The 27,436-nt window shown below is 38.8% G+C and overlaps 1 protein-coding gene across 1 annotated transcript; it reads left to right on the top strand.

The window, feature by feature from the left end:
* Positions 1 to 12,403: 12,403 nt before the first annotated feature.
* si:dkey-234i14.6 (uncharacterized) lies at positions 12,404 to 26,820 on the top strand. Its single transcript, XM_058396631.1, has 5 exons — positions 12,404 to 13,167; positions 20,722 to 20,898; positions 22,431 to 22,649; positions 24,769 to 24,982; positions 26,157 to 26,820. Exons 1-5 carry the CDS (start codon positions 12,694 to 12,696, stop codon positions 26,333 to 26,335), a joined length of 1,263 nt encoding a protein of 420 aa, XP_058252614.1. The 5' UTR covers positions 12,404 to 12,693; the 3' UTR covers positions 26,336 to 26,820.
* The last annotated feature ends 616 nt before the right edge of the window (positions 26,821 to 27,436 follow it).

The following is a 27,436-nucleotide window of genomic DNA, read 5'->3' on the forward strand; positions in this document are numbered from 1 at the left end:
GAGTCAGTAGTCTCACCTTTACACGGCCAATGTTGCTTCAGCAAATATATGCCTGAAATCTTATCATTACATTTTTACAGCTAGTTTTGCAAAAATGCAGTCACTAACAGCCATTTCAGCAGAGGGTAAATATTGACCAGCTCCTGTTATGTGGAACTGCTCTTTAGTTACTCTGAAGCTCTCCATTTTAACAGCTTTCAGTACACAACGAGTGCATACATATGTAAGTGTAACAGAACAAATAAGTCTTAGCTTTTACAGAAATGCTGTGTCTGGTACATTTATTTTGCAACTCTTATTGGCGTTTCTCTCATAATTGGAAACAGAAGAGTGTTTTTATCCCAGGGACTTGACAATATTCGGTTTTTATGAGGTCACAGCCAGTATCAATTTCATTTTGTTTTTTTTTATAATACCTCTTGCTAGATAGCAAGTCATAAATTTACTCTGACACCAAGGACTTCCATGGCTTTTTTTCTTCTTCTTCTTTTTAACGTTTAAGATGTCTTTAACGTTTAAGGTGTCTGTTTTTAGCTTTGACTTCATGTCTGGGTTTTTTTTTGTCAGTTTCATGTTGCGTTTCATCACATACTATATTTTCTGATAGTAATCTAAACCTCGGCTGTAGTGCTAAAGTTTCCTATTGAGGGTTCATCCACAGGTTAGTTTTTTTTTTTTTTTAAGACTAGGGCTTGTTGTGATTCTCTTTCCTACTTTATGTTCCAGATAGGCAGGATTGTGTAAAAGTCTCTTATTAAATGTTGGCTAGATTATGTTTCCAGCATTATTGTGTCAGTAGAAAAGGCTAAATACCTTTTTAAAAAGCATTATGGAAAGGAGGATATTAAGCAATAGATCATTTTTCAGATAGGAACATAATTGAGGCTGTCTGGAATTAGATGCTGGAGATAGATGCAGAGATAAATTTCTGCCCATTTCCTTAAATTACCTTAAAATGCATGAGCATGTACAATGGAGAATTGTTTAATATCGTTTACAACAATTTACTCGCCTGTTCATTATAACCTTTAGCAAAGTACTGTATATTAGGGATGGAACTGAATTCATTGTTCAGATTGAACAGATAATGTTTTCATATAGATATGAATAGGATGATATTAGTAGTATAAGATTTAATGTAAAGAGGGGAGACAAGGACATATTGGCTCAACATATGTCTTTGGACTGGAGGAGGAAGACCCCGAGGCATGGGTAGAAAATGGAAACCTGCAATGGTAGGAATTAAACCTCAGACCCAAGTGGTGTGAGGCAAATGTGCTAACAACTAAGCCATTGTGTCCCCCATATATGAGTCTTGCCCACACAAGACAAGGCATTTGGTTTAGACTGGAGGTGTGATAAGTATCTGGGTGAGACCAGAGGCGTAAAAGAGGTTTTCATTTTAATGTGAGTGACAGTCAGATGTGAATCCTGCAGGAGAAAGAAAGGCCGCATTCTTTAACCTGAACGTGAGTAGCTGTGTGATGCTCTCAACGTTCATTCTTTTATCTTTAGTAGCTGCCTGGTCAGGGTCATGCAGGTTTAACCTAATTTTGGGAAATTGAACTATTCGTTAGCAAATATTCCTGACAGTGTTGGTGATTCTACCTTTATGTTTTGTTTCAGTGTTTTGCAGTGGTGTGCCATCAAGGCCTTCTCTGCTGGCCTAAACAGCAGTGATTTGCATTTTAATATATTTAATATATTTTTCCACAAATGTGTATTAAATTATTCCCAATAGTCTATTCTCTACATTTCATAGCTTTTCTCTTGGTTGTGCTGCTTCCAGTAGTGTATATTTATGATAAGAGTATTTATCCAATCATATTTCAGCCAGTGGCTGACATCATGTGTTGCCACAGTGAAAGAAATCTGCCTTAAGGCCTTCAGAATCAATAGCGCAGGCGCCCGTAGCTTAAAATAAGTGGCAGTGAAATTGTTCCATTAACCAATCAGATTTCGAGTTGGCGTCACTGGGGCCACCTAGCAGGCGTACGATTACGTCAGCAATAACCCATCCTTTGATTGGATAATTGGAGTAGTCAGAGGCAGAGAACCGCACAACCTAAATAAAATATATATATTTTAACTCACAATGGCTGACAGAGGAGAAGAAATCAATTTAGTCGCAGACATCCTTACAGATGCATTTTCAAGGCGGACTGTAATAAAATTGACTATTCCTTGTGAGGTGTGAAATACTGTCGCCTAATTTACTTTGCTATTTAATGGTTGATTAGTATCTATTGCCGTGGCGGCATAATGATGGTATAGAGGTGGATTAATTCAGGAAGGACACCAGTGAAGGCCTAGGTGTGAAATGCATGGCCCACCACTGGTGTTTTGCAGCATTTTCATAGTGACACGGTTCATATTTATTAAAAACGTCCAGTTTAGACCACACCCACTTACAGTCTGAATCCAATTACAGATATGAATATATGGAGCTCTAAACTCTTACAGATAATGACTGTAATGTGCCATTACAGCTCTACTGTACATCATGTACAGAGATGACAATCACTGATAAAGCCAGTCTGTATTCATGCCCTTGTTTACCATCTACTGAGAATAATCATTTCCCTTGTGTGTTGTTTGTTTGATTATTAAATCACACTGAAGGCAGAGGATTGTACGAGGATGTCAAACTACTTTCCTGGTTCTGCAGGATCCTAAACCTACAGCAAAACCACAAAATCATGTACCAACAGTTTTGCTCATTATCTAGACTATAAATATGCACCCACCCAAAGCCCAGTGCACAGCCTGCCAGGATTTACCACATTATCTAGGCTCAGCAGGGAGTGCACTCATCCTCATCGCCAACTGTCTCTGGGGCCATTTCACACATGAGGTCTCATGGCATCTCCACTGGAAAACTTCTGTTACCTATTTTTAGTGCAACAAAGGCCGCGATTGTTTCCTTTGTCAGAACCCTCTGGAGTCCCCCCCCCTCTGTGTCAAGGTCAATTTTGTGTACAGGGAGCAGAGGAATGTGGTACCACGCAGGGATTTTGGGTAAGATTGTGAATGTGGCCATAAACCCTTTACTATTCTCCCCGAGGACGCCATCACTGTGAGAAAATAAGCAAAGAGCACAGGGGGAGATTATGTTCAGCATGAGAGAATATGCTGTTTAAAAATGCTCTTCACATGCGAGAGAATGAGGTAAGAGAGGAATGAGATCTGTAAAAGCACACAAACAAACAAAAATCTGTGCCCCAAATCAAAACCTTATTGTAGATGAAAGGAAGCCTTTCACAATTAAAGTCACAACAGATGTGATGTAATCGCTGAACTACACTCAACTAATTTGCACAGATAAGAATGTTCATTTACTGATTCATTCATTCCAACAGGACAACAGATGCACTTTAGGACTAGCTTTCAGAAACGCCTTCATAACAGTCTGATAATCAGATTCAAATTCTGAAGAGGCTTTGTGTTGCAAAATCTGCAAATACTTTTCATCTAACATGAGAGAAAGAGACACTAGACGCTGATTTTATATTTAAGAGAGAAAGCACTTCATTTTTGGTATCACTGACATGTTTTGTGACTTCCCTTTATATATATGAACACACCCAAGCTATTACAGCCTATAAAATTTCCATTGCAAATAGTACATTAATAATCAGATTTAACCAGTGGTGGACCGTCAGGGCCAGCAAGGGCTTCTCTGCTGGCCTAAACAGCAGTGATCTGAATCACTTGCATATTCCCAATAGTCTATTCTCTACATTTCATAGCTTTTCTCTTGGATGTGCTGCTTCCAGTAGTGTATATTTATGATAAGAGTATTTATCCAATCATATTTCAGTCAGTGGCTGACATCATGTGTTGCCACAGTGAAAGAAATCTGCCTTAAGGCCTTCAGAATCAATAGTGTAGGCGCCCGTAGCTTAAAATAAGTGGCAATGAAACTGTTCCATTAACCAATCAGATTTCGTGTTGGCGTCACTGGGGCCATCTAGCAGGCATACGATTACGTCAGCAATTTCCCGTCCTTTGATTGGATAGTTGGAGGAGTCAGAGTCAGTGAACCACACATATACAGTGTTTCTATATTCGCTGCGTCTCATTTCGGATGCTGCGTCCTCCGGAGATTGCAGTTTGCTGCATACGGCATCAAGAATGTCTTTTTTGAGAAAAGTAACCGTAATAAAATTGACTATTCCTTGTGAGGTGTGAAATACTGTAGGCTAATTTCTCTTTTACTTTGTTATTTAATGGCTGATTAGTATCTATTGCCGTGGCGTCCAGGGGCGAGTCTAGAATTTTCATTTAAACGGGGGTCAGCCCCCAATGAGGGTATAATAGTAAAAAATAAATAAATAAATAAAATAAAGGTTTGACTAACAGGGTAGGATGGTAAACTTATTGCAGCATTCCACTGTATTGCACAGATGTGTATAACATTTGAGTACTGAATAAGCCAAATACAAGTCTTCCTGATCTCACACACACACACACACACTTGTCCTCTGATCCCCGCTCTGTGACACCGCAGTCTGCAAATTGAAGAACACACTGAAAGACGGAGAAGAGCCGAAGGTTGTATAGTGTAGAAAATGGCCTCACAACGCCCATGGTGGCGTCATAATGATGGTATAGAGGTGGATTAATTCAGGAAGGACACCAGTGAAGGCCTAGGTGTGAAATGCACGGCCTGCCACTGGATTTACCCCATATTTAAACATATGTTATCTTGAAATCAACCTAATTTAACAAACACATACTGTATCTTGTTGCTGAATGGTGAACGGTTTTATATCGTAAATTTAAATAAACAAAATATGTCATTTAGACAGAGTAATACCTTTGTTTTTAGGATAATTACTTGCTTATGAATTTACGGTATTTTACCATAAATTTTGACAAAATTTTCTATTTTTTTTTACAGTAGCAATGTGTATTTTTTTTTTTACATATTAGGACAGTAAAAATATACTGCTTCTTTATTTATGGTAATTTGATATATGTACTACGGTGATATATTATTATTATGGATTTGATAGTCTTTTACTGGTGCTATTTTACAGTTTTTTACTGTAATTTTCACGAACATTTTTACAGTGTAGGACACTGTTACGCCTGACCACATTTAACTCGTACAGAAAAGACGCATAAACTTCACGTGTGAATAGTGTGTCATTTAAACGTGTCACACACTTTTATTTTCACATATGATTTTTGCACATGTGCTTTTGTTTTCCAGCCACTACTTCCACATATGAATTATCACATGTTACTCACATAATGTTGCACATGTGCTCACCTGAGTTCACATGAGCAGGCCATGACATGTTATCCTGCACATTTTCCATGTAAATACACGTTAGTTATATAAACATAGAATCACTTGTAGCCCGTGTGAAATGTGAGACCTTTAAACAGATTCACCTTAGCACACAGGTACAGGAAGTTGTACCCACAGCACTATATGCAAGTGTGAGCATAAAAATGGCTTCGTAAACAGATTGTAAGTTCAGCTGGCATGTGTGGGTGGAAGCACGGCCCTGTACCATTCGGCCATTTGGTATTTTTTCTTTCGTCCTCGTTTTATTCTTTTTTTTAAACAGCTTGGGTATACCGTATATCTTCACCCCACTGATTATTAATATGAGATATTAGGTCTCAGTCTCCATGTTGTATTTTTACTCAGAATCAGTGTCTGTTTTAATTGACTTTGGATGCAAAATGTTAAAGTGATTTGCAACAAACAGCAGGCCTACATTTGATAATTATAATAGAAAATAATTTGTCAGCTCTACTCCAACACTGGAAAGAAAACACAACTGGACCTCCACTGAACAGGGGGCATGATGTTGGTGTGAGTGAATCAGGAACAGTGATCTTATTTGTGTTTTTTGCCCACTTTATTAGACATACGTCTCTCGGTGCTCCACCCTTGTAGATTCCCAGTTACAGACTTGTACTTTCCCATGGACTGTCGGTGTTAACTGCAGGACTTCTGTTGCTGGGAATACACTCACTCATTACACTAAAATGTTTCAAATCCCAGTAATGCTGCCACTTAAACCAGTGTAACACACACTACCTAAGTAATAATCAAGGATACTCACACTGACATCACTGCAAACTATTACTCTTAGCAAGTATCTTAAATATAGTAAAATGTATCTGATATATCCTATTATAAGATTACAAGCAATCAAATATATGATTATTTAACCTGTTCCTACACATTTTACTTATTTATTTTTTACTTATTTTGAGCTTATTGGCAGATAATTTTGCCAGAATGAATGAAGAATGAATCAAAATGATCTGACACTAGAATAATGTCTTAAAATGTCTATCAATCTTACTAAGAAATAGTAGATTTATTTGTCTCTAGCTTTTGAATGTATTTTACTTGATAGGATGACATTTTGCATTGCTGCAGGTTTCAGATCTCAGCTACTTGAATTGGGTGTCAGATTAAATTCACATTATTTCTTTACGTTTGGAAGTTATGCCTATAGGTTTAATACATGAAGGTTTTTAAGGAAAAATCATTAACGTAGTCCACATTAAAAAAAGTAAATTGGCTTGCACACCTCTGTGGTTGGTTATCTGCTAGTAACTGGACATGTGAAACATCAGTACGGTTGTATGAGGCTTATCTCAGCACTTTCTTTCTCTTAATCATTTACACTTAATACTTTTATTGCATTAAAAAACGTGACAGACAGCTTTTAGTGTTCAGCTAGTTTCTATCGTCATTTATCATGCTTGCTAACTTTTGAGAAATTAGGAATGAAGCTCTAATAAAGTTCTCTGGTTTTCCTTTGCAGAAAGAGAAGCCAATCAGACCGATGCGTGATATAAGGCTGAATCTTTTCTGAGTCTTGTATACTTAAGTAAATTTAAGAGTTATACTTTTCTTCTTTAACTTCTACAAGGAATTGTGAAGCTGTACATCACATTTTACTTTCATTGATTTGGATCAGTAACCTCAATTTTACTCAAGAAAACCATTTTAATAGCTGCCTCTGATCTGCCAGGAGTGAGCGTGAGGAGTTGAAAGTGTGGGCTGAAATTTCGCCGTTATCTGATGCTGTGATATTGTTTCACGACCTGCGCTGTGAACTTTTCTCTAAATAATGATTCAGCACTGCATTTTTTCTGCCACAGACCCTACCACAGGCTCCTACTGGATCCACTTCAATCAGTAGAATACAGTTTTACTCTCTTTACATACAGGATGCACCCAATCCTCCTTCCTGGACAAATAGTTACTCATGGAAGAGGTTATATCTTGCAGAGAAGAGCAAACTCATTAAGTGGCACATAAATTTTCCTGACAAAAGAAGCGGAAGAGTACTCTGCTTCTGTCATTCCTCTGTATATGCCTTAGTTAATTAAAACATTAAAAAGCAAACATGACCGTAACCATCGCAACATGACAAAGGCTAAGGAACACGACTCAGCGCCAGAAGTTACCCAAGGGCACAGTTATAATAGTGAGTTTCTAGGTGACCTGACAGCTGTTCGTTGTTACCCTTGTGTTTTCCTGCACTCAGCTGGGTATCTTTAATTAACACCTGAGTATTCTCTTTTCCAAACAGACATTTTGGAGCTCTGTGGTTGCCAGGTGTCAGAAAAAGAGTGGAAACCAATTACTGCAGGTGTCTGGGCCTGTTATTCACTTCACTGCATTTAACAGTGAACAGTAATGTGTGTGTGTGTGTGTGTGTGTGTGTGAGTGTGGGGCTTTTTAATACCCTGGAGTAATTTTATGTCAATGAATCTCCATTTGTGTGCATGAAGTTAGAAAACTTTGCATGGTGATTTTTTTCCATTATCCTGTGTCTCAGCTTGTGCTAATCAATGCCTTTGTTTTCAATTCACATTGGCTGACTTTGTTCAGATATCAGCGTGGAGTCGGATTAAGATGCGGTTGCCTGAATACCTTCTTGTCATCTGAATAAACTATAGTCATTTGTATGCAAAGGTTGCAGAGGATGTTCACTGCAGACTCGGGTATTTATATTCAGATTCGCTGCTGTGTCTTGTTTTCCTGTGGGTTTTTCAGCCTGTGGCTGAAAGACGCATGGCTTCTTGAAAATGGCTTCAGGTGACACAATAGTTCAGAGCAGTTCTGATAAGATTGAAATATTCGCTTTAAAGCTTTCGAGTGAATAAGAGAATTCAGGGTGAGGTGGAGGAGTCATGTGACACATCATGTCAATACGTCTGTGTACTGTTTATATCTATTTGTCATTAACCTGACTTACTGCACACTGATAAGTAAAAGTTAATAGAAAGAAAATGACTCGGTTAAGAGTAAATTCATCATCTGGTGAAAAACACTTCTTGTAGTTTTGTCTACCATCGACACAATTAATCAAGAGAGCTATGCTGAATTAAACACCACCACAGTTATCGATAGTAGGATAATTGCTGGATAATTAGCCAAAAGCTGTTCAGGTTAAGGTACCTTGCTAATTTTAATAGCAAGTACAGGTAGCTAATAATAATAATAATAATAATAATAATAATAATAATAATAATAATAATAATAATAACAGGTAGCTCATGTAAATACATGTTTCCAAGTTTAATACAGAGCTTTTATACTCAAAATATCTGGCTAGCTCACTCAGCTAGCTAATGGCTTACCTATACATGATTACATGGTTGGATGTTAAGCTGTGAGAGAGATGTCTTCTTGTTTGGTTCACATATTTAAACCCAAAAGAAACTAGATCAATTGGGCCAGGGATGCTCATCTGTCTTCATTGTCTGAGACATTGCTCCTGCTTCTTATTAAGCATTTTGCTGCTGAAGTGTAGATTTCCAGCAGTTTCTCAACATATATATGAATATATAACTTTGCAGTCCTAACCCTACTCTAACCCTAACCCATCTTCTATTTCTGTCCTGTGTAATCCTACATATTGACACACTTTTCACATTGAAACTTCTATGTTCTCCTTCTTGACATTTACTCTATACACGAGCAGAACGAGGATTAGCTCAGCTGGTAAATGTGGCTTCATTCTGCAATACTATCAGGGCAATGGTTATGTCCGGATGCTCACTGGCCACATTAATGTGATCATCATGCTGAATGTATGCTGAATGTAAGCTGTATGACTCACAGAAGAAGGACAGAGCCTTGCATTTAAAATAACAAAGTGGAAATAAGTGAGCAAGGCTAAATGGAATGATAAGTCTGATTCCATGTGACTAAGATATGCCCCAGACATCATCTATTTGCAGCAATGACTGTGATTAGCAGCACAATCGTACTGTGGTGCGTGGTGGTGATGTGGTACATCATTTATTTCCTTGTATGTGTCATTTTAAAAGATTTTTATCGATTGAGGTACAGCCCAATTATTTAGCCGTTTCAGCGAATGTCTTCTACTTTCTGTAATTCTATGACACATCACCATGCTGTTATAAAGGACATTTTCCTTCAGCATCCTATTTAAAAGAAATACTCCACCATTGCGATTCATTTAAAGTAGCATTTCCCTTTAGATTTTAGTCGATATACAAATATGTGTGCTGTCATACAATCTATCCTGTCTTATATAAGGATTGGCTGAAGATGGAAAATGCCCCTTTTTAGTGCATTACTCCATAAAAATTGTGGTCAACCTGTGCTTGTGTGTGTGTGTGTGTGTGTGTGGTGTGTGTGTGTCTGTGTGTGATTATTTTCGCTGAGACAGCTTCCTTTGTGCTGTGCCGTCCTCCACAGTTCGAATTCCATTGATCCGCAGTCAAAATGCAGAAAAGCCGAATACACCATAACTCCAGCCATCCAGATCTTCCACATTTCCAGACAAGCTGGAAACAATCTTTGCCCAAATGCCCAAGGTGGTGAAATGAACTTAAGGAACCTCTAGATGTGCAGATATGCAAAAAAATAAAAACCAAACAAACAGTCAAACAAAAATCATGTCCCTTGATAAAGGCTGAAGATCCATTGCTTCAAGAAAGGATATGAATTAATACTAAAACTATTTTGTATTTTTAAACAGACTTTTTTGGAAAGCACCTCTATGTTTCTGTCAGAACATCAGCACATACTCTAAATATGAATGTACATGTTGTTTTCTGGACTGATTTTTTTAACCACCTCATCATGCACTTCTGAGTATATAATGAGTGTATCAACCTTCCTTTATTCACAGCAATTTCTTGTTTTTTTGAGTGACCTTTTCTGCCGCTGCTGCTGCAAAGCATTCCGACTGCAATCAGCCCGAAGTCAAAGAGTGAGCCCATGGCAACTGTCGCTAAGAGGAAGTCCTAAGATGGACAGAGATCTCCTAAAGCAAAGACAGCCGAGTTAGCTTATTCACAATCACATTACTCTGTGTAGACAGGAAGGCTAGTGGTGCTGCTGGTTAATGGAACACTTAGTCAAGTAGTTTATGACCAGAAATGAAGACAGACACACAGAGCAAAGCTAACCGGGTTATTTTTTTTTCAGGATATAATACATTTGTCTGTTTTAAACGTCCCTATATTGTAGTGCTGTCGAATCTGAAATGGCAGTAGGTGCTCAGACAATGGTGCCAGATCACCGGTTTATGTTAATGAACTCAGTCTAATCTGCTATTGTTTCTGTAGTAACAGTTCACAGGGACTTGCACGAGAGATACTTCTTATAACCTCATTCTACAAATAAGCAGATAAAAAAAGACATGTAATTGTTGAGATTGTGCTATTTCAAAGCTTTCTGTAATGAGATGTTCATTTAACATTTATAGAACGAGTCTCCAGTGGCAGCAAGTTATAAGTTTTCCGCCACAGGAGAGTCTTCAGGAGAGAGGACTTTGTACTTCTCAGTTTCTCAGTATGTTTGTCTTCAAGCATGAAACAAAAAGTGAAGGCACAGGTGTCTATTTCTTTTTTTTTACCAGAGGCCAAAAAATGGAAATTTCAGCATTGAATGTCTTTGCCATGTTACACTCCAGGGTGTTTGTTAATGTTAAGTATTTCTGTTCTTACCTATAGCCTACTGGAGGCAATATATCAATATGTTAATAGAAAACTACCAAAAAAACATTTTTTACACAAACATTTATATCTTCAAAGTAATTTGTGATCTCAAATCCATTCATTCTCCTTCATTATCTGAGATGTTCCCATTGCTTGCTAATAAGTATCTAAAATTTGAAGCCAATACCTTCAAACACTAAAATATGGTGTAAGTTTATCTCATCAGAAGTAACAACATCTCACACTGAAAAAAAAACAGTGTTGACTAATTTTATATCAGACTTGTGGCAATAAATTAATTCATTTGTTTACACTAATTAAAAAAATTCAGATAAGAACGGAAAGCCGGTATATTGGTAAAAACGTTACAGCTGCTAGAAAGAAGGTGATAGCAGAAACCAATGTTCCAAACACTAAAGGAGCAGCCAAAAGGCATGCTGCTGATCCTCAATCATTTAAAACCAGTAATTATTGGAAAGTTGCTGCGATATAAGAATAATAAAACACTTCAGGGAGATGGAAGTAACTCAGCTACATTTGGGCTGCAGCATATCATGCCATGGATTATTCCTGACTTATTTTAAATGGTTTTATTATTCATTATAAAGGGGTTCTTAAATGGTTCACTGGATATTTAAGGATTCTTATCTTCCTAAAGGACCTCTAGTTGGACTGCTCTCTCTGTTGAAAGGATCTACAAAAATATCTAGGTGTTTGCCAGAGGAACAAGACAAATGGTTCGATGTTTAACCTCATTTATAAGATGGTTTACCCAACAAAAGCCGTCATATAGGTCCAGACAAAAAAAATTTCATCTCTACTCCTCTCTTAAATTGGATTTGTGCACTGTCATGTAATAAAGCTTCAATCGACTGGCCTTGTTTTAGCTCCCTTGATCGATAAGACCTAAAAAGAAACTGTCAGTTCATGTTGCAGCAGCCAGGTCAGCTCGAGCTGCTTGTGTGTTTGTGCTGAATAATGCTGAGCGCACCACAAAGAAGAAAGGTCCCGTTCAATCTCGGGTTTACACCAGTCAATGCGGAACCGATAACTCGGAGCAAATTCATTTACAGCCTGAGACTTGTAGCTTTTCTCATCGGTCTTTATTAAAATTGACTAACAGATTCAGTTTTTCTAGTAGGCCAGTTTCTGCAGTGAGGCATGTGGATATGTGCACACTGCGACTTAATGCCAGGATTCATAGATCGATAGATTACACCGGGACTTTTTTGAGTGCTTTATAAACTGATGATATAGAGCTATTTTGATGCGATACTGAATTATTGGAAACCTTGCTGGGATGCGACGTGGTAAGTTTGGATGAGGTCCCGTTTCGAAAGGCTTTCTAAAGAGGCGTGTCTAGACAGAGTGCAAGCACACACCCAATCACACACCCGCCGAGTCTCTCTCTCTCTCTCTCTCTCTCTCTCTCTCTCACACACACACACACACAAACCAGACACAGACACACGCACACACTCGTGCGCAGCAGTGAGTTCAACACCGCAGTATTTGTTACTTGACTCCGTTTCAGACTTTACGCGCCGAGAGGACGCATTTAAAGTTGTATGAAAGGTTTGTACCATTTAGAGCAGGTTTGTAGAAAATGTAATCGTAGCGAGAGCACCGTTAGTTGCATTTTCTCCACTCGTTTCTGGCACGCGCTGTAGAGCGCGATGGGAAAAGCTGTCCGAGGCTCGGTGTTGACTCGCTGTGTCGTCTGAGCGCGTTATGAACGGGGTGCAGGCGGAAGACGCGGAGAGCGGCGGCGCGCAGGATCGCTACGGCAGCGTGGCGTACGACACGGCGCTCAGCACGCTGCTGGCCGTGGCTGTGTACGTGGTGGTGAAAGGGAGCGTGGACGGGCTGCGGCAGTGGCGGGCGCGCATCTCGCTGCTGGTGGTGGGCTCCGGGCCGGTGGGACTAACGGCAGCGCTGGTCGCTGTCCGCAGCGGTAAGGTCCTGAAGCTCACCGTGCTGGACGAGCGCACACGCAGCGCACTGCTCTGCCGGCCGCAGCAGATTGCCCTGGACCCCCGCAGTGTGCGCTTTCTGCTCAGTCTCGGAGTGGACTTCGATAACATGGAAGGCTGCTGGCACAACGAGCACTTCTTTACGCGGATCGGTGTGTTTCAAGAGTACCTGCTCAGCGTGCTGGAGCAAAAGAAGCAGAAAGTCGACGTGAGAGTCTACTTGGGCACTAAGGTCAGTGAGGTCGTCCATTCACAAAACAAATTATTCTTTATCACATAGGCAACGTGGCCAGATTTTAAGAAGATTGAGATACCAGGGGCCCAAGAGAACCCTCCTTAACAAGGATTTTCAAGAAAAGTCTGGGTTAATAGCACATACACACACTGTACATCCCAGACAGCATTGATTTTGGAGCCCGTAGAAGAGCTAAAATATACTGTATTCATTCATTCATGCATATATTCGTTCATTCATTTATAGTATCTTCAGTATTCCTTCTGATAAGAGTCAAGGTGGACCTGCCTCACATTTATACCTACATTCATAACATGTTGTTGGACAGTGAGAGGAAGCTGTAGATCCCAGAAGAAGTTCACACAAACACTGCGAGGTGGCAGTGTGAGCCAATGTGCCACACAGGTACATACCCTGTCACCCCTGCCACACAAATGCACACTGTGCCACTCAGATACATGCCATCCAAATACAGTGTTGAAAGCTCTATTATACACTACCAGTCAAAAGTTTGGACACATCTTCTAATTCCATGGTCTTTCCTGATGTTTATTTCTTTCTACATTGTAAAACAATGCTGAAGGCGGCTGAAATACACAATAATGTCCTTTGAACAGTTGATATTGAGATATGTCTGCTACTGATGCTCTGTAAAGCCTTCATAATGGCTCTAATCTGAGGTGCTGTTAATTGGTGATTTCTGAGGCTGGTAACTCTAAATGAACTTCTCCTCTGCAGCAGAGGTAAGTTTTGGTCTTGCTTTACTGGGATGGTCTTCATGTGAGCCAGTTTCATCATGGTGCTTGATGGGTTTTGCAAATGCACTTGACAATACTGTTCTTGCAAGAACTATTCCAGAACACCTGACCTTCGTGTCTTAAAATAACAACTGACTGTTTTTTGTTGTCATTACATATGGATTACTTAAGTCCATGTGTGTTATTTCATAGTTTTGAAATCTCCAGTATTGTTCTAGGATGTAGAAAATAAATCCCTAAACAAAAAACACTGAATTAAAAGGTGTGTCCAAACTTTTGACTGGTAGTGTATATTAAATTATATTTTACTGTTAATCATTTAAGTCTAGTCCTTGAAATAAGTTTTGTGACCCCAAAACACATCTGAGAGGCTAATTACCTCTAATGCTAATCCATATAGACATATATTTTAATAATATCTAACCAAGGTTGATCTAAATCAGTGTAGCATTGTAAGTTGGCTGTTTTAAGCAATTGCTTATTAGGAACTATGAAGCCAACACTAACGCAACATTTCTTTTTTTGCGGTTTGCAGCTGTCATCATTAATCGATTCATTTTCACCACTTTCCACTGGCCTGCTTCCTTTTCTCTTGCTTTTACTTCCTCTTTGTCTTTTTGCATCCTAATAGGTACATTTCCTTCCTTTTGACTTAACCATGTACATTCAATTCACACAGATATGACACATAACATACTAAGGAGATAGGCCTCTTTAGGGTTTTATTTTTCGTCTTTTTGTGATGTTGTTATACAATGAGGTTTTAGGAAACACAACACAGGAAAGGCACAACACCAGCCATTGGTGTCCATATCAGTGCTCCATGACCCATTCAGGTCTTACCTGTGCTGTAGCTACACATCTGAGTGAGATCTTGCCTCATTGTGCTGTTAGGCTTAATGTAATGCTGGAAAAGGAATTGTGGTGACACGTGTTTAAACACCACAAAAATAAATCAAATTAACTTTGCTTCACAAATGAGTGAGCTGAATTAGCATGCAAGCAGGTCTCTGGTGCAACATAAAAGCTCACTGTCCATTACCATAAAACTGAAAGCTGAAATAATAAGCAACAGCCAGCTGTCAAAAGGGCTTGGTCATCTGAGTGACAGAATAAGTAAAGAGCAGAGGTGAAGGCCACTCCTTTATGTAAATAGTAAGCAAAGCTGTCAACAGCTATTAGTCAGTCAGCACAGATTTTACTTACATAGGTCAGTATTGGCCTTTGGTATGGATTCACATGCTGGTCAATACAAATGCACTGTTGCATTCAATCACTCTCTTTCAGGTTTTACAGCAATTATTGCAGTATTACTAGTTGCATCTGATAAGGAGTAACTATTAGCTTCTAGCTAATCCTGGTTCCTTAGAAATATTATATGTAGTCAGTAAACAAAGCATTTTCTTACTTAGTTTCTCAATGAAATTAAATTGAACTGCACCGCAATATTTTAAGCATTATTTCCAAAGGCTGTGGTTGAATTAGCCAACGTGTTGACAAATGACATGTTTTAATACATTAGTACAGAATACCGCTTTATTATTATTTATTTTTTTTATTTTTTTACAGTTTATGCAGTATGTATTTCTTCTCAGTAACTGGTTTTATATATTTGACTTTGCTTTTTTTTTGTTTACAGTTTTTAAGGCAAACATTTTCATTAGCTTACCGTTTCATTACTAATACATTTAGTAATGTGTGCATTATTTTGTGTGCAAGATTTGCTAAACAAGATGTTGTGTAATGTGAGCATACCTTTCATCATATGACAGGAATGTGAACAAAGTCCCGATCCTAACCTGCTATTACATTTTATTGCAGTGCATGGCTGTAGCATGTTAATATCCTCCAGATACGGAGTGTGTCGGAATGTTTTTGGAATAAATCTCAGTGAGCAGAAACCAGGAGAATTATTATTTGTTCCCCACTTTGTTTCAGAATGTGAGACTTTGACTGACCTCATTACGTTAAATGGCTATATGTTTTGCTAGATTGAAACATAAATAAATTTAGCTTAATTATTGGATTATTTCACTCCTCCTTATTATCCGCAATGGTAAGAATTACCTGGAAACCATCTTGTGTGTGTGTTCATGCATTGCCAAAACCTTCAGCAAAATCACAAAGTGACGTGTGATGCAGTATCAGTAATAAATAACACTGACACATAGCCATCTTTCTCTTCCGTCTCGCCTTGTGCACATGTAAGACTACATGCACACCATACGAAGCTATACTGCCCATTTTAACACGAATCACAAAAATACCTAAGAGCTAAGGCTATTAACTGTCTGTGAGAACAAAAATAAACTAATTAACAAGCAATAAGCAAACTCAATAACCGGTTTTGTTTTAAGTGGCTGGTGGCTTGCTGTCCTTGCAAAGCATGCTAATTATTAGCCCGTGTTTTAACATAACACCTTTATAAATACCTAATGAAATTGCAGTTTCTGTTATTATATGGAATAACATGGAAAAGGTTTGAGCCTTTTTCTCACTCTAACTGTTCTGTTTTATTATCACCTTTGTGCATATTATCTTTTGCCATTGAATCCATGCCTAAATGAATCCACGAAGTTGATTCACTGATCAGAGGAGAAATTTTTTATTGATTTATTTTAAATATTTAGAACAAATAAAGCCTGTTAACCTGGAGAAAGAGAAAGAGAGAGAGAGAGAGAGAGAGAGAGAGGAATACAATTTGGAGACTTAGACATAAAATAAAAGATGAAACAATCTTGCAAGCAAATATTTGACCAGAGTGTAAAGAAAAAGGCAAACAGGTGAGTAAACAGGGATGAAGCAGTGTTTCATAGTGTTACTCATTTCTGAAGAAGGGAACATAGGCAGATAGGATATAGGCATTCTAAATAGCTACATTTCATTAGCTAACAATTTTTTCTGCGGTGATATAAAGTGTAGAAGGCAGGGAGTATACTGTAAGTAAGTAAAAGGCGTGGCCTGGCCCCAACAAACACTGGTCCAGGTCAGAGGGCCTGAAAGTCTTACTGGTGTCCCTAAGCTAATGCCAACTGACAATGACCCTTTTTAAGAAATGATAGCTCAGTGGTTAAAGCTACTGGTCGGAAGATTGTGAGTTCGAATCCCTGTCCACCAAGCTGCCACTGCTGGGCCCCTGAGCAAGGCCCTTAACCTTCAGTTGTATAAAAAAATGATATGAATGTAAGTTGCTCTCAAATGCTATAAATGAAAACAGTGTTATTATAGTGAACTGCTGAGAAATTATGACAGATAGAGAAAAAGCGTAAATATGAAGTGAATGATAAGGCTTCCATTCTGTCACACTTAACATGTGCCATTGAATGTAAAGTCACAGAATCTGAAATAAATTTGGAAATGTTATTGGTGTGTGGGTCTGAATTTGAAACCAATGAGCAGTCATTCAGGTCCTAACTGAAGCTAGACAGACAAAAACACATGGATAAACCATAAACCTACACTAAGATTGTAGATTCAAAAAGAAACATATACAAGAGTCACAGAAAGCTAATTTTCCCTACTGGGATTAAAGAAACAGGCCAAAGATGCATGTGGTCACTGCTGGCCATGTGAGATGAAACTTGTTAAAGAGCTGAATGATTGTTTTGGATGTGTTTGTGACATAAACTGGTGTAATGTGTGAAGTAATGTGTGCTCTTTATTTTACATGGGTTGTGGGGAGGTTGGTCCTGTATAAGTTCCTGCCAGGTAGCTTTATTAACACATCGCTGGTTGTAGCTCTACCCCTACACCTAAGTGACCATACTCATTCCCAAGAGGCCTCTAGTTCAGCTTTGGGGAAAAAAGCAACACAGAGTGTCTGACAAATTATATCCAGCTCAAAGCACAAGAGATGGAAGATTAACATGGCTTTGATGCTTCTTGGCACATTTCTTAAAGAAGTAATAATCATGTCAGCATGATTCATTTCCCGGGATCAGGATAAGTTCTAGATGATACACTGTTTTGTCCTCTTTTTGGATTTCTGGATACGTGCCTACCTTCAAGGTGGTAATTGGTTTCCATGCTGTGATGAATAAGAAAAGTAACACAGCTGGCTTAATGGAGGACAGAGAGAGGGGATAAATGAGGTTAGAAGAGAGAAAGTGAAACTATTTCTCGGATTTGGCCCGAGTGGTTGGCAACTTCCTGGCAGAATAGTTAGGTTGTCAAGTTGAGATGTGTTTTGCAAAATTATTAGATATTATTAGTTTTTTATTCCATAGAAGTGTGTGATTTAAATGCTTCAGTACACAGGTTTAGGTTGAGTAACATCTTAGATCTTAGATCAAGTAGATCTAACGTTAGGTCTAGACTATACACCACGCCGTAACTAACAACTAACACCATGCATGATATTGGATATACTGTTTGTGTTTTCTAAACGAAAATATCTCCTCTAACACCATGTCTTTATTCCATTCAAAAAATGCAGAGCTGTTAATACACATAAACATTGCCTTTGGATATTAAGTGAGGTTTTAGTGAAGTAGTTCACAGCTATCATTAGAAAACAGTGTTGCCCTAGGAACAAGATTACACAAGATCAATGAAGCCTTGAGCAGTATAACTGTCTGGCATGCAGAGAAATAACATGCTTTTAAGATATAGAACACATAAGGAGAAGCGAACGCTCAAAGCATGTCCCGGTGAGCTCCGGACATTGCTTCTTGCTCTCTCTCATGCCGGAGGAACACCTGATGAATGCAAGAGGCTGGCTGTATTACTCATTTCATGTACGCTGTTATATGTGGAGTTCTGTCACAGCAGACATGGCTGTTGAGTCATTCATTTTAAAAGTACGGAATTAAAATTGCAAAATTGTGCACTCTGATTATCAGCACATTGGGCAGCAGCGAGCGTGGAAGTGGTTGTGATGGCCGTTATGGACAGGTGATTGTGTTTAGTAAAGGCTGGGTAACAGCGATGACGTAGGAACAAGACAAGCAAGAGCAATAAAGCCTTTTAATAGATTAACTGTTCCTCTTTGGTTTTTCTACTCTCTCTCTGTCTCTCTCTCTCTCTCTCTGTTATTGGGTTGGTTTCAGATCAGAGCTTTGATTCAGAACTGACCTGCTGCTTTCCTCTCCTCCGTCTTGTTCTTTTGTAAGAGCCGGTTGCTTTGACCGCCTGCTGTAGGAGTGCTTGTTTCTGTCTGGAAATGAAAAAAGCTTTTATTTTTAGTCATGACAGACTTTTATTTGGGTTTCCTTGGCCTTCTTATCTCTTCCTCACACTGCTGTATTACTTAACTGCCTGTGAGGGGAAAAAAAAAACAGTAATCCTTGAGTATTCTTCTTTTTCCTCGCATGAATCTCTTAATGCCAAGGTCACAGATTAATTAACATAAAGCTGTTGGTTTATTGATAAACAGATGAAGTTTTTGCGTTTGGTTTGTCTGCTTGGTATATTCAGTCTCATCAGTGTTTTTGGCCTCCACTGTGTGATGTGCTCAAGATCTCACATCCAATAAAGCAAACTAGAATTGAGTGGGATTCAGTTTAATGGCATTTGGGGTGACAGGATGTCAGTCTGGTTCAGTGAGTGAGATGCTCCTCGGCGCACAGAGAAGCTCAGCTGCAAAATCGTACTCAATTAATAGTGGAATCAGATTTACAAAATAAGTAAATTGAAGGCTATTAAATGTCCAAACAGTTTGTAGTGAAGTATTTAAAAGTAAAGAAACTACTCACATGACTCAGTTTGTAATAAAACCTACAAAGGTTGAGGTTTAGGGGTGGGGTTAGCATTTCTTAGCTTTGTACTTTCTTACAACCCCATTTGTATGAACAAGGTTTAACCATGTCACCTGCGTTCTTACAAATTGAAACAAATTTTCAATATAACAAAGTAACATAATGTGCAAAGAGAAAGTCAGACTAATAGGCAGTCTTTACTCAAAGATATCCATATATATCGTAAATTAATATCGTTCATAATAAATCTCAAATGCACCAAAATCTAATGGAATGAATTGGCAACATAGCAAAATAAATATTTAAGCCAGAACTTAAGATTTGTAAAGGTGTAAAACTTAGTGAAAATGAAAATAGGAGGAGTAAAAATTATTATATTAAATTACACAATTAATTAAAATAATTTTTAGAAAAATTACAAATATCCTATATTGCCAAAAGTTTTAGGACGTCTGCCTTTACATGCACATGAATTTAAATGGAGTTGGCTTGCCCTTTGCAGCTATAACAGCTTCAACTCTTCTGGGAAAGCTTTCCACAAGGTTAAGGAGTGTGTTTATGGGAATTTTTGACCATTCCTCTAGAAGTGTATTTGTGAGGTCATGTTGGACGAGAAGGCCTGACTCACAGTCTCCGCTCTAATTCATCCCACAGGTGTTCTATCAGGTTGAGGTCAGGACTCTGTGCAGGCCAGTCAAGTTCCTCCACACCAAACTCACTCATCCATGTCTTTATGGACCTTGTTTTGTGCACTGGTGTGCAGTCATGTTGGAACAGGAAGGGCCATCCCCAAACTGTTCCCACAAAGTTTGAAGCATGAAATTATCCAGAATGTCTTGGTATGCCGAAGCATTAAGAGCTCCTTTCACTGGAACTAAGGAGCCAAGCTCAACTCCTGAAAAACAACACCTGAATTCAGTGATTTGGAGGGGTGTCCCAAACCCTTTTCCAATACAATGTAACTTGAACAGTAGAAATTCTATGAACTTTCCATTTCTGTATGTACCTCCCAAGAAAAACGTATTATTTTTATTTACTTATTTATTTTTTAAGAGAATAAGAAATCTCTCTCTCTCTCTCCATGCTTCTCTCTCTAGTTCACAGATGAATATCTGAGGAGGATCCCCAGTGGTGAACGGCCGCGGGTCATTGTAGTGGCAGATGGCTCTTGTGGTGACTCCTGCTCTGTACTGGGAATCAGTTCGGAGTACATCGTAGAGTCTTGTCATGCATACGGAGCTAATGCCACAATAGAGAGACTGGACCAAAGACAGGTCAGTTGTAAAGATGCTTAATTCATTAATGGTGATTTATGCAGGGAAAGGATATGCTGGTATAGGAAGCACATAAATATGAACTACAGTACTTACAAGATCAATACTATTTATTACATATTCTTATGTAGCCTATTATAATAATAATAACAAACTAATTAGTTATGTGTTTCATCTTCTTAATGTTTTTGCACAGAGATCCTCTTACATCAGTTTAACATTAGAGCATAATTATCATAGTTTTAGCCGGTTCATTTGCTTAAATATGAATTGGCTCTGTGCTTATCTCTCCATGTATCTGCAAGCCACTAGGGTTATAATAAATGGGCTTTTATTTACATAATACCAATGAAATTTCCAGATCAAAGCTTTTGCCTTAACAACATACATGATGCAAAGCAAAGGCCCAGCAAAGGGAACAATCTGATATGAGGTGACTGAACAGTATTTCCTGGCATTTCGTGTAGTTCGTTTATTAATTCCTGAAATCTTATCGACCTTTCTGAGTTTCCAGCAAAGTTACGGAGACCAACAACATATTTGATATCCTGCTATTTATAACCTTGAACCAGTCTGGTATTACTGGCAGCACTGGATCTTTGTGTTCTTTAGGTTTTTGAATATTAGATGCCCAGATGCTTTTAGCTAGAAAGCTGCTGCCAGCGAACCAGAACTTAGCGAGATATAAATACAAGTTGTTTAATAGTCACAGGGTGGTGTACAGTGACAAATAGGAAGAGGACAAGTTCAAGGAAAGGTCTACACAGGCCTTCATGTACATACACTCCCACACAGCTATACACACTGAATCTCTGGGAGTTGGCTAGAGCAAGTCTATTCGGTGTATTGAAGGTCACAGTGTCTGTATTGTTTGAACAGTGTGTAGCACTACATTTGATTTTTACAGGAGATTGATTTGTTTGTGTGTGTGTGTGTGTGTGTGTGTGTGTGTGTGCACATGAACGGAGATCAGAGTTATCTGAGGCCAGAGACTCATAAAGTCTCATTTCCTAGTCTTCATTCCAACTGAAAGCAAGATCATTTCCTTATGTGACCTCGCTGGGTCATACTGTGCTGTGATTCTGAGAATTAGTAATTGTTCGTCAAGTGCATTCTGCCTTACATAGAAAATGTATCCAGCAATCAAATTTCCAAGCCTCGTTGCATCTGTGTAAACCAAGACCAATTAAGGTGTGATTAAGTTAGGAGAGAGCAGCGGCTCCTTGTTTAGACTACCCACAGCCTCTACCAGAAATAGAAGACACAAAACCTGACCTTTCATTCATAATAAAAAAAAAAAAAACATCCTTTGCTGTTTTCCTTCCCAGCTACACGAATGCTGCTGAATAATTTGTGATTTGGCTTGAATTGTACTTACATGAAATGTGTAGAAAGTTAAGCAGAAAACAACTGACCATTTCTACTGGACATGGATATTTGTTAATAGTTCTGTTAGTTCTTCTTGTGGATAAGTTAATGTGATATTTTGGGTAATTATAAATGGTACTGTACATTTGGTCTCTTCTCTATAGGTCCCCACACCGGAGATCAGGGCTCACAGCCTTTACTTTGACCTGTCAGCATACGGCATTGACGCTGCTAAAGAACCTCGCAACTCCTCACAAACCTCAGCCAAGCCTGGATTTCACCTGAAGATCTATGGGACATTTCGAAACCGATACATGGCCCTGGCCTGCACGTCTGCAGAATCAAAAATGCTGCGTTTCCTGCGTCACACGGCCAACTCCTCAGTAATAAGCCTATGAATAACACCATGCTTCAGTTTCACAAGCTTTTAATGCATCTTTTGCATGCCAAAGGGGTTCAGTTTTTCCACTTTTTTTAGCATTATCATGACAAAATCACATCTTCAGCTCTCAAACCAAACTCAAACCCTGTACTGCGAGTTGCATTTTATATAAAAACCCCTACTGAAACTAAGGGGCACTATATAGGGTGGGGGTGGTGTAGATTTCCAGACTGGAAATATCCTAACAACAGAAACCATTACATTACGTTATTCTAAAATATCTGCAGCTATATTTGGATGGTGTGCGTGTTACATGTTGAGCAGAGCAATTCACATCTTTCACAGGGGCTACTCTGTGAGTCTTCAGCAATGGTCTAATCATTTTGGTCCAATCTGAATGCACTGAGAGTAACCACTTTTGGCAGTCCTAAAAGGATGGAATCGGAAAAAAAAATAGCTGGGAGCATGGTGGCTCAATGTTTAACATGTATGCCTTGCACCTTCAAGGTCAGGGGTTTGATTCTTGCCTCTGCCTTGTGTTTGTAGAGTTTGCATTTTCTTCGGGTATTTTCACTCCCAGTCCAAAGCCATGCATTGAAGGCCTATTTAGCATCTCTAAACTGCCTGAAATGTGTGATTGGGTGTGTGAGTATATATGAAACTGTACCCTGTGATGGGTTGGCACCTTCTCCAAGGTGTCCCCTGAGAGATCCTGTGACCCTGTGTAGGATAAGAGCTACAGAATTTGAATGGTTGTTGTGGATCATATCACTTTGTCTCCATACAGTCTGTAAAAGCTGCTAAAAGAAAAAAAGGAAAGTGTGATTTTGCAGACTAATTATGGCAATTACAATGACTGATAGTTATGAAGCCTTTTTTATTTGTCGTAGCTTTGTGTTAATCAATTCATGATCTAATAATGTAATTATAACCTTGGCTAACTACAAATCGTATCTTTAGAGGAACAGAAAGCTGCTATAAAAAGATAATATTCCAATATACTGTATATTACCTTGAGAAAATGATATAGTCTGAATAGGACTTGGAAATGATCGTCTTATTGGCCTCATTTTAGAAAATACCAGCTGCACCAAATGTCAGATTTCCCTGTGCTCCACACTTTACAATAGGGACTGTTACGTATTCAATTAAAAAAGAAAAAAACCTTTGGTGCACTGTAAGGCACCTCTCACACATGTTCACCTGATCCCTCAGGTATTCGATGCAGAGAGAGAGAAAGAGCACGAAGGAGAAAAAAAAAAAAGTAAATAGAAGAACTATTTGGTTTTCAGCTTATTTTTATTTTAACTTGCTACTTCTCTTTCTAACAGAAACGTAGGTTGCAAATTGCACAAGTTAGTATTTCTACATCGTCGCACTTTAAAGTGCATCTCGGGTACTTTCTCCCACTGCTGCTGAAGCATTGCTGAGTGCAGCACTAAGAGAGAAACAAAACAGTTGGGTGGTGAGTCAATTGATGACAAGATGCAGGAACATTCCATCCTGCTGAGATTATACACAGGGCCATAGAATACGCATTCATGGATGGAGTGTGTGTGTGGCTGCAGAAAGAAAAGGAAGGAAAGAGTATAAAAGAAGGCAAGGTCAGGGCTTTAAAGGGCTTTGGGGAAAATGGAGAAAGAGAGGCACACACACAATAATGGAGAAAGAGCGAGTTGGAGAGTGAGACAGTGTGAGGAGGTTTATTAAGACAGTGGCGTCACAGCGCACAGCCGATTGTGTGACAGAGCACGTCATTCACAGAAACACATGCTGTTACCTGGTTACAGCAGGGGAGAATAAGTGTGTGTGTGTGAGAGAGTGTGTGTAAAATGGGTGCAGAGGATAGGGGAGACGTTACCAAGACACCACAGGAGGATGACGGGGGCAATGATGTGAGGCAGTGGCATTAACTCACTTCTTTATGTTGACTCATGGTAACGTAGGATATATGTATATTTTTTTGTGTATAGCTCAATAATTTTTTCCCCCTAAAGGTTCATATTTTACATTTGTGCTGCTATACTACTAAGCATTCGTGTCATTAGACTCTCTGGAAGCCTGGAGGTTTTTTGTTTGCACCTCTTTAATGATTTTTCTCTCCAACTCTTTCATCTCAGATAATGAAGAACATCTTTCACCAATCCTTTAATGCTTATAAGACAGATATCGAGCCCCGTGTGAGCGAGCTGACTCTGCACCGCATGCAGTGCAGCCGCAGGCTCTTCGAGATCATGCTGTCTCACCGACGCATCAGTGCAGCCTACATCGAGGGCGACAATGTGGCCGTCACTGTGGAAGGGGAGGCAGCCCGCATGCTGAACTTTGATACCGGTAAGCTTTTTCAGTTTGGCCACTGTTCGACTTCTAACTGAGAGGTACATTACTACTGTCAGGAGTACTGCTAAAATATACACATATTAACTAGAAGATTTACTTCTAACTGTCAGATGTTTAATCTATGGCCAAAAGTATGTGGACACCAGACCATCACACCATAGAATTTGGAGCGTGGCTGTTGGGACTTGTCTATTCACCCAAAAGAGTATTAGTGAAGTCAGGCACTGATGTTTGGCAAGATTCAATTAGCATTTCAGTTCATCCAGTGGAGCTGAGGTCAGGGTTCTGTGCAGGCCGCTAGAGTTCTTTCATTACAAACTTGGCAAACCGTGTCTCCAATGGTCTCATTTTGTGCACAGGGGCATTGTCATGCTACTGCAGTGGTATCTTAAGTGGTTAAGGCTCTGGGTTGTTGAGTGGGTTCAAGCCCCAGCACCACCAAGCTCCACTGTTGGGCAACTGAGCAAGGCTCTTAACCCTCCCAGTATCATAGCTGCCCTTGTGCTCTGACCCCAACTTCCTCAGCTGGGATATGTGAAGAAAAGAATTCCCCTGTGCTGTAATGTACATGTTGTGATAATAGAGCAGGTTTGGACCTCTTAGTTTCCATTAAGGGAAATTGTAAGACTGCAGCACACAAAGGCATTCTCTATAATTGTGGGCTTCCAAATGTGGCAACAGTTAAGAGAAGAATTACGTATAGGTGTGATGGTCAGTTTGTCTATATTGTGTATTGTCAGATATTCAGTTAACTGACAATAATACTGGAAAATATACTAGTTATATATATTCTACAAACTTTCAGATCAAAAACTAAATAACAAATACATGTTGAGGTCTAGAACTATACGAAAGCTGTATAATACTGATCATCATTTCAGAATAGAATTAAATATCTACCTTGGTATCTGGAATACTCAGGCGAATCTTTGATATAGATACTTGAGGAAAAATGACTTAAATGACCATTTAGCATTCATTTTCATCATCATTTTTTTAACTTGTGGGTTTTCTTTTTCTAAATTACCTAACTCATTTATATTATTGATATTTAGTGTACAAGTACACCATTGTTAATGAAATAATGAATGGTGAAATTTCTTTTCAACGTTTATGATTTTATGTGAGAAATCTTCCTGCAACTGTAAATGTTTTTTTTTCCTGAAAGGTTGTGGTGTGAACCTCGGCATGAGAGGCTTGGAGTCTTTGGGACTGTTTATTTACAGAACTGCCACTGCTCAGGATCAGAATGATGTGTTCGAAGCCCTTTCAGCCAAAATCCAGCACTCCAAACACGTGGCCGAGACCTTCAGACAAACCGGACTGGCTGCAGCTATGTTTGAATGAACGGATGTGTGAGAGTTAGACGTCGTCTCTAAAGGCTTATAAACGTCATGGGTGAAGTGAAGTGCATTGTCATGCTTTTGTGGTAATAAGAATGTTGTGAAGCGACGCAAATGCTCAAAGGAACCAGTGTGTATACAAGCTTTAGCTCAGTGAAGAGTGAAATAAGATTTCCTTCAAGTCAGCGATGTGTGTTGAATGGAACAGAAAGATGCCTGTAATATTAAAGTGGCTAAACTGTGAGCTAAAACTTTTAAGAAACGTCTGTATAGTACCGAATAGCATATTTTCTCAAACTGAACTTCTAAACCACCATGCTGTTGGTTGCACTGATGCTTACAATTTCATAATTTGAGGTTTTATCAGCTGAGGTTAGGAGAAACTTTTCAGACCTTCACCATATAAAACACTGCTTCTGCTTTCGAACAGGATAGCTCAGGCAAAAAAAAAAAAAAAAAATCACACGAATCAGATCATTAAATCAAAAACTGTGTACAGAATGAAGCCTGGAAGATAGTCCAGAAACCACAAATGCATACATTTCCATCAGTTGAGATATTTTGTATGTATAATTTGGGCCGTCTTGAGATTTGTAATGTTTGTTAATAAAAATGAAACATGCATCTTTCAATGACAAAGTGTTTTTTGGTTGGAGACAATTGGACATTAAATGGTTCTAGTAAGTGGTAATATTTAAAAAGTGGTGATTATTTGAGAACATTTAGAAATATTTCTATGTTCAATTCGTTTTAAATCAATGTACAGTATTTGATTATACTGCCACCTAGTGGCTACTACTCTGAACTGCATTGTTTGGATTGAGTAAAGTGTGAACCCGCAGTGGAGATCTGATACAGACAGGTTCTTCAGGGTTTAACTTTCGTTTTGATTTTTTCCTGATTGGCAAAATCAGGTTTATATCAAGTTTAATTTCCTACAGTAAGCCACTCCTGTGCAACCATGCATCAACTAACAAGCTAGATTCTACGTTTTGTAATAAAAAGGCAATTCTCAATTTTGTTTGAAGCATTAAATAAAATCATCAGTTGTATATTTTACTGGCTGACACCACTGAATGCTTTCTAACAGGGTTTTTTCCAAAAA

This window comes from Hemibagrus wyckioides, linkage group LG08, assembly GCF_019097595.1.
Source record: "Hemibagrus wyckioides isolate EC202008001 linkage group LG08, SWU_Hwy_1.0, whole genome shotgun sequence".
NCBI classification, from domain to species: domain Eukaryota; kingdom Metazoa; phylum Chordata; class Actinopteri; order Siluriformes; family Bagridae; genus Hemibagrus; species Hemibagrus wyckioides.